Source organism: Odocoileus virginianus, chromosome 28 (genome assembly GCF_023699985.2).
Source record: "Odocoileus virginianus isolate 20LAN1187 ecotype Illinois chromosome 28, Ovbor_1.2, whole genome shotgun sequence".
Lineage (NCBI taxonomy): Eukaryota > Metazoa > Chordata > Mammalia > Artiodactyla > Cervidae > Odocoileus > Odocoileus virginianus.
In genome coordinates, this window is record NC_069701.1 from 19,960,542 (window position 1) to 19,968,682 (window position 8,141).

At 41.7% G+C, this 8,141-nt stretch overlaps 2 protein-coding genes across 3 annotated transcripts in view; one reads left to right on the forward strand and one right to left on the reverse strand.

Moving 5' to 3' along the window:
• Positions 1-822, reverse strand: part of GAS2 (growth arrest specific 2) — a 168,314-nt gene extending 167,492 nt beyond the window's left edge. For both annotated transcript variants that reach the window (XM_070457278.1, XM_070457279.1), the window contains exon 1: positions 487-822. The gene's annotated coding sequence lies outside the window, so the exon portion shown is untranslated. The remainder of the gene's footprint in view (positions 1-486) is intronic.
• Positions 823-842: 20 nt separating this feature from the next.
• Positions 843-2,042, forward strand: FANCF (FA complementation group F). The gene has a single exon (XM_020882647.2). It carries the CDS (start codon positions 843-845, stop codon positions 1,920-1,922), a length of 1,080 nt encoding a protein of 359 aa, XP_020738306.2. The 3' UTR covers positions 1,923-2,042.
• The last annotated feature ends 6,099 nt before the right edge of the window (positions 2,043-8,141 follow it).

The following is an 8,141-nucleotide window of genomic DNA, read 5'->3' on the forward strand; positions in this document are numbered from 1 at the left end:
AATACTAAAGATGGCATTTCACATTTATCATTTTATTTAATCCTCACCAGGATCACATGAGGTAGGCTTTCTGTGAAAGCCTCTTTTTCTGATGCTTGTTTACAAATGCTTAACTCCCACAGTCAGTTCAATACCACTTAGTTCAATTAGCTGGGTGAAATAAGACTCAATTTAGCTATTCTGCCTTGGAAATTACAAAAACGAAAAACAACAGTGAAACTTTGAAGTAAAAATTTAAATTCCTTTAACATTTTAAGAAAGTGTTAATCCTGAAGTTTAACTTAACCTAGAATTCAAGTTCTAATAATGAAAGGATAAGGTCAAGGCCCAGGCTTTAGCGTAGTGTCTGGCATTAATTACTTGGGTCAGTACCTTTTTACTAAACTGAAATGAACTAAAATTTTAATTTAATAACATTTTCTTATATGTAACAGCACGTCTCTGGCTTTCCCCAATTATGATAAACTTTAACAGAGATTTACTCACGCAAAACTCAGGAAATTTCTACTAGAGATTTTTTTCTAAAGCGAAAGGAAGCACGGAGACCTCCGTAAATAGCAGCAGCAGCATCTCCCACGTGGATCTGGTAATTCTCCAGTCCTAGCCCTTCATTCAATCTTCCTTGCTTAAAAACCCCCTCAACATCCATGATGAAATACAGGCCTTTGCTCAGACTTAAATTTCCCGGAGTCCAGGTACCCGGATTAAGGCCGCTGCGAGATTGACAGGCATTTTACCCAATAGCATTGCAGAGAGGCGTATCATTTGGCCGACGCACCAATCAGCACGCAAAGAGTCTCCGTCGCCAGGGTGAAGGCGGAAGTAAGGCCTTGCGGCGCCTCATGGACTCGCTCCTGGAGCACCTGGAGCGTTTCTCTGAGGTTCTGGCTGTCTCCCGCACAACCCACGTCCGCACTTGGGACCCCGCAACCGTTCGCAGGGCTTTACAGTGGGCTGGCTACCTGCGCCACATCCACAGGCGCTTTGGCCGCCATACCCATATTCGCAAAGCTCTGGAGCGGCGACTGCAAAACCAGTGGAAGCAGGAGGGTGAATCTGCGCCCGCTCTAGCCCCGGGCTTGGCGAACTTCCAGGCCTTGGGGCACTGTGACCAGCTGCTGTCTCTGCGACTGCTGGCGAACCCGGCCCTCGGGGATGCCGCCTTTCACTGCCTGCTGCAGCAGCTCTTTCCCGGCCCCGGCGTTCCGGACGCCGAGGAGGAGGAGCTCCAGGGCAGCCTGGCCCGCTTCGCCCGCTGCCGGACCGCTGCCCACATGCTGCGCTTCCACGCCTACAAAGAGAACCCGGTCCTTCAGAAGGACTCACTGATGAGGACGCAGGCGGAACTGCTGCTGAGGCGTCTGCAGGAGGTGGGGGAAGCCGAAGCGGAGCGTCCTGGCAGGCTTCTAAGCCGCCTGTGGGAGCGCCTGCCCCAGGACAACTTCCTGAAGGTGATGGCGGCCGCGCTGTTGCTGCCGCCGGCGTCCCCCCGGCTACAAGAAGAGGAATTGGGAGTAGGCAGCCCCAGAACACCGGGAGACGGGGGTCAAGAGCTGATTCGTTGGCTTCTGGGGAAATCAGATGTCGTGCTTGCCTTTTGCCGCAACCTCCCAGCCGAGGTTTTAACTTCCGTGGCGGAGCGCCATCCAGAGCTGTCCCCTGTCTATCTAGGTCTGCTCACAAACTGGAGTCGCCAACTGCGCTATGACCTTCCGAAAGGCCTTTGGATTGGAACTGAGCCCCAGGATGTGCCCTGGGAGGAGTTGTTGAGCAGGTTTCAAAGCCTCTGTCAGGCCCCTCCGCCTCTGAAAGATGAAGTTCTAACTGCCCTGAAGTCCTATAAGGCTCAAGATGGAGATTTCGAAGTCCCTGGTCTTAGCATCTGGACAGACCTATTGTTAGCTCTTGACAGTCGTGTGTGATATCGCACTGGGGAAGAGATGAGTTTTCAGCCCAGGCCCCAGTTCTCTGTGGGCAACATTGTGTTATTGATTACTCGAATGTATGGTTTACAAAATTAAAATTCCTGTGTTCTCACCACATCTCCTGTACTTTCATGTGTCCAGAATGTTATTTTAGGTCCTAATATATAATCAAGTAATTGTAACTTAATTACAGTATGTAAAGTAACTGCCTTGTAGTGCCATGGGTTTTCTGGATAGAGGAGGTAACACTGCAAGTATCCTACCTAAAGCCATAGAATTAACAATAGTTGTGTTTTGGAAGGTGAGTTTCTAATAATCCTGAAAATATATGTACTTGTCATAGAAAAAGTAGTTTTCCAGTGACCAACAAGACACCATTTTTACCTTATTAATGCCTTACTTTTGTAGTTTTTTTTTGTTTGTTTTTTTAAGTCTTCAGAAGTGAAGAGATTTCTTAACTACATGTGTTGTCAGAAATGGTTTGGAAAGTCAACTGGCCTAGTTGGGCTTTAAACCCTGGATTTTGGCCTTGTTAACCTGGACACTCTAATAAGTTAACCAGTCTTGTGTGCCTATGTGCTTAGTTGCTTCTGACTCTTTGGGACCCCATGGACTGTAGACTTCCAGGCTTCTCTGTCCATGGAATTTTCCAGGGAGGAATACTGGAGGAGGTTACCAATTCCTACCAGAGGGGATCTTCCTGACCCAGGGATCAAACCTACATTTCCATATTGGCAGTTGGAACATGTGTTATTCAGAAATTTTGTTTTTCATTTCTGGAAATTGAAAGACCAATAATTTAAAACATTGCCTTAAAGACAAGGAAAAAAGTTTTTAAAGCATAGTAAATACAAATCTATGCCTCTGGATATTAATTTAGCATTTGATGGTAAAAGACAACACAAACTTCTAAATTAGTGCTGCTTCTGCCATTAAGGTTAATACATCACCTTGGTGTTAGAGTTGACTTGTGTTAAATCAAGTGTTAAGTATAAAAATAAAGTTCTCCCACTTTTCCCTTGGTGATTGCCCTATGGGGACAGTTTAGAATATTTGTTTAGTATGTGTAGGAACCTAATTTTTTGAGTTTACCCAGATGCTCCACACCTGGCAGAGTGATTCCCAATCACCTAACTTAAGAATAATGGATTCATTTTTCTTAGGGGAAATACTACTTCCTGTTCAAGATGTTTTCTTCCATATCCAGGTTAGTTGGTTGCAAGATTCTTCAGGAAATGTAAAAATCAGAAAGTTGATTTGAGAAAAAAAATTTGTATAATGTACAATTTTTTATTCTGTAGTGAAATCTGGAATAAAGTACTGTCCCACTAGCAAGTACACTTTCCCAGATAGATGATCCTGTGTTAACACTAACAAGTTTGTATTTCCTGTGATTTGATTCCCTTTTCTAGCTCTAATCCATGTAGGCCATATTTTAAATTTAATTTGCCATGAATACAAGAATAAAGACGATTCCTTCTGTTCATTACCTGAAGGTCTTTTTTCAGGAAACATAACTCAGTGAAGAGTTCTATTCACACAACTTGTAATATTGACCCATAACCATAAAATTTAGTTTTAAAGAGTGAGAGTTTGTAAACTTATTTCCCTATTTCTGCTGCTACATTGCCCTCTTATTTAAGATAAAAATTGTTATAGACTTCAGTAAAGAAAAATTTTAAATCTATTTTTATGCTTACCATATTTTAGGCTCCATGCTATGTTCATTACATAGGTAACCATATTTAGTCTTCACATCAAGATTGTAGTGTTATAAATCTAAATATAGGCTAAAGAAAATTAACTGCAATGCCCAAGAGCACACAGAAAATAAGCAACATGGGAGTAGAAGCTAATCTGTTATTCCTCCCCAACCCAGAGCCTAGAACAGTGCCTGGCATGGTTTGCGGGATATTAGTTCCCAGACCAGGGATCAAACTTCGTCAGGGCAGTGAAAGCCCCGAGGCATTACTGCACATCCAGGTAATTCCCTTTAATTTCTATTCTTTATCTTATTTTAAACAAAGTTCAGTTCAATCACTCAGTCATGTCCGACTCTTTGGGACCTCATGGACTGTAGCATACCAGGCTTCCCTGTCCATCACCAACTCCAGGAGCTTGCTCAAACTTACGTCCATAGAGTTAGTGATGTCATCCAGCCATCTCATCCTCTGTCGTCCCCTTCTCCTCCTGCCTTCAATCTTTCCCAGCATCAGGGTCTTTTCCAAGGAGTCAGGTCTTCACATCAGGTGGCCAAAGTATTGAAATTTCAGCTTCAGCATCAGTGCTTCCAATGAATATTCGGGATTGATCTCCTTTAGGATTGATTGGTTGGATCTCCTTGCAGTCCAAGGGACTCTTGAGAGTTTTCTCCAACACCATAGTTCAAAAACATCAATTCTTTGGTGCTCAACTTTCTTTATACTCCAACTCTCACATCCGTACATGACTACTGGAAAAACCATAGCTTTGACTAGACGAACCTTTGTCAGGAAAGTAATGTCTCTGCTTTTTAGTATGCTGTCTAGCTTGGTCATAGCTAGCTTTTCTTCCAAGGAGCAAGCGTCTTTTAATTTCCTGGCTGCAGTCACCATCTGCAGTGATTTTGGAGTGTGACAAAATAAAGTCTGTCACTGTTTCCATTATTTCCCCATCTATTTGCCTTGAAGTGATGGGACTGGATGCCATGGTCTTAGTTTTCTGAATGTTGAACAAACGAAGTTGAACTTAAGGACTTAAAAAGATGATACTGATATAGGAATTTTATTATCACTGTGGAATCTATATCTAGGAAGAAAGTGATAGGAAGGAGTAGGAAATTGATTAAATGAATTCAGGATGCTTATGAGACAGCAGATAAAATGATTGCATATGTATGTTGTCTTTTGTTAATATTATGGAGGACAAATATCAACGCTCTGTTAGAACTTCCTTCAGGCTGGCTGTATATTTATCAAGTATATTAAAATGTTTTAAATCTAAATGCTGTTGTCTAAGAGCTGGCTACTTACTTAGGTTCTGATTCTAATGGAAAATGTGTATTATTTGACTTTGAGTGTAAAATGTGTAATATTTGAGTAAATAAGGCTTTGCATTTATATGCTGTCATATAGTATACAAAGTTCTACAATTAAATAATCTTAGCAGAACCTCTTAATTGTTAGGGTAATGTGCTGTGAACTTCAAATTTTATTAAAGAGTTGAGAGTACAGTTCAATTTGTCATGAATCTGAGCAAACTTTGGGAGATAGTAGATGATAGAGGAGCCTGGCATGCTGCAATCCATGGGGTTGCAAAGGAGTCAGACACAACTTAGCGACTGAACAGCAACAACAAATAATGACTCTTAAGTGGTAACGTCAACAAGGATCTGAATCTCCTCTAACTTAAATTCACTCCACAAATCATTTTTGGTGAGGTAGATTGGTGACGTGAAAATCAATACAGGACTGGCACATGGGAGAAAATATATTTATCAAATATTATTTAAATTCAGGTTATTATCTACTATTATAACTTTTACCTGGTTTATTCACTTTCAGAGTCAGAGTCTCCTCATCTATAAAATGGAAAAATTCTAGCTTGTGGTTGTCTGCGGGAATGGCAAGGGAGGGTTGAATTGGGATGTTTGTAACTAGAATGGATAAACAACAAGGTCCTATCATATAGCACAAGGAAATATATTCAATACCCTGTAATAAGTCATAATAGAAAAGAACATGAAAAATGTGTATATCTTAATCACTTTTCTGTATACCAGAAACTAATATATATATTATTAATCAACTATTTGTGTGTATGCTCAGTCATGACTGATTCTTTGTGACCCCACAGACTGTAACCCACCAGGATCCTTTGCCCAAGGAATTCTCCAGGCAAGAATACTGGAGTGGGTTGCCATTTCCTACTCTAAGGGATCTTCCTGATCCAGGGATCAAACCTACATCTGTGTCTCCTGCATTGGCAGGGCAGGCAGATTTTTTACCACAGAGCCACCTGGGAAGTTCCCAAACTATCCATGGTGGTGATGGTTTAGTTGCTAAGTTGTGTCTGACTATTTGTGACCCCATGGACTGTAGCCTGCCAGGCTTCCCATCCATGGAATTTCCCAGGCCAGAATACTGGAGTGGGTTGCCATTTCCTTCTCCAGCTATACTATACTAAATCAACTATACTTCAATTAAAAACAATTCCCTGATATGATCTTTGTTCAAGAAATTTTATCAGTTATTGTATTTTATTTTATTATATTTTGAGTGAGTTTATGACATGCATACAAAGACAGAATTGTTATAATAAACTGAAACTTTTATTTATAAAAATTTTAAATAACATTTTATTTTTTATTTTCTTAAATTTTAAACTTTTAATTTTGTATGGGGGTATAGACAATTAACAATGTTGTGACAGTTTCATGTGAGCAGAGAAGGGACTTGGCCATACATATACATGTATCCACTCTCCCCAAACTCCCCGCCCATCCAGGCTGCCACATAACATTGAGCAGAGCGCCATGTGCTCTACAGTAGGTCTTCGTTTATTTGCTTTTGGCTGCGCTGGGTCTTCGTGGCTGCACAGGCTTTTCTCTGGTTGTGGCGAGAGAGGGCTCCTCTCCAGGGGCGGTTCTCGGGCGCTTATTGCAGCGGCCTCTCTTGCTGTGAAGCACGCCTGGGCTGTAGGCTGCTCGGGCTTCAGCAGTTGTGGCCCGTGGCCTCAGGAGTTGCGGTTTCTGGGTTTTAGAGCACAGGCTCAATAGTTGTGGCTCATGCACAGCATGTGGGATCTTCCCCGACCAGGGATCAAACCCCTGTCTCCTGCATTGGCAGGTGGATTCCTTACACCGAGCCTTTTGTTTTGTAGTGACACTTTCTGCTGTAAAATCTTGGTTTTTTTACCCCCAATATTTCCTTTCCTGCACTTTTTCTAATGTCTCTTGTGATTCTGATCAGGCCTATATTAGATCTTCTTAGACTATCCTTATTCCTACAATCTCTCTTTCGTAGATTTTATCTCCTTACCACTCTGTGCTTATGTGGAAACTGCTGCTACCTCCTAGGATACATTTCCCTATCTTCATTTTAGTAATCATATCTCACCCCTGATGGCTCAGTGGTGAAGAATCCACCTGCGACGCTGGAGACACAGGAAATGTGGGTTCGATCCCTGGGTCAGGAAGGTCCCCTGGAGGAGAAAAATGGCAACCCACTCCAGTATTCTTGCCTGGAAAATCCCATGAACAGAGGAGGCTGGTGGGTTACAAAGGGTCACAAAGAGTTGGACGTGGCTGAGCAACTGAGCGTGGCATGGCTCAGCCCCAAGTTTCCACTAGAAGTGGCCACCCAGCTAGAGAGTGAATTCCCCAGTCTGTCTTGCAGTTAGTTACGTGTGGCCATAACACTACATTTTTACCATTTGTGTATAAGCAGAATTGATATGGACAACTGAGGGTTCACAGAACCCTGGGACTGAGGGTTCCAGAAATATGGAATTATTTGCCTTGAATGCTCTCTGTCACTTCAAACTGGCTGGAGGGTCATGTGGTACTGGGGAGCTACCCTGAATCACAAGGCTGAGAAAGATTGGAACAACTGCTGAGCAACATAAGGCAGTGTTCAGGATGGCAGAACAGGGCCCACTTATCCCATTTGTCTTGTTACTAGAGAGAGAAATATGTTTCTTTTTATCCTTATCTTATCCAAATCACTGATTTGAGGTGTAGTTGTCACATCGACTTTGCCTATATCCTCAGTAAATATATTGGTATATTCTTATTAATCCACTCTTATCTATCTGAAGTTTAAGTAATCCATTACGTTTTAAATTTCAACAAAAATTTGTTTCCTGTAAGTTTTCTTTGGCTTTTTACCTCCTCAAATCTGTCTGGTCATTTTGCATAATCTCATGTTACATTTTTTCTTTTTTTGTGTGTGATTCCATTTTTTTTTACATTGTTATTTTATATTCTGTAGTAATAATTTCAAAACCTGAAGTCCCTGGGAATCTAATCCTCTTTGTTTTTTCTATGATTCTTGCTCATGGTAATTTGTTTCTTTACATATTTCTTTACATATATTGTGAGTTCACATTTGTTTGATTTAATCTGTGGAAACCAAGGTGTCTAAATAGGGTATTCTTTCCCCATGAGGGCATTTTCAATAGTTTCTGTCAGTAGTCAACACATGTAACCTAGGGGCACTTTGGCAAGGCTTCTGGCTT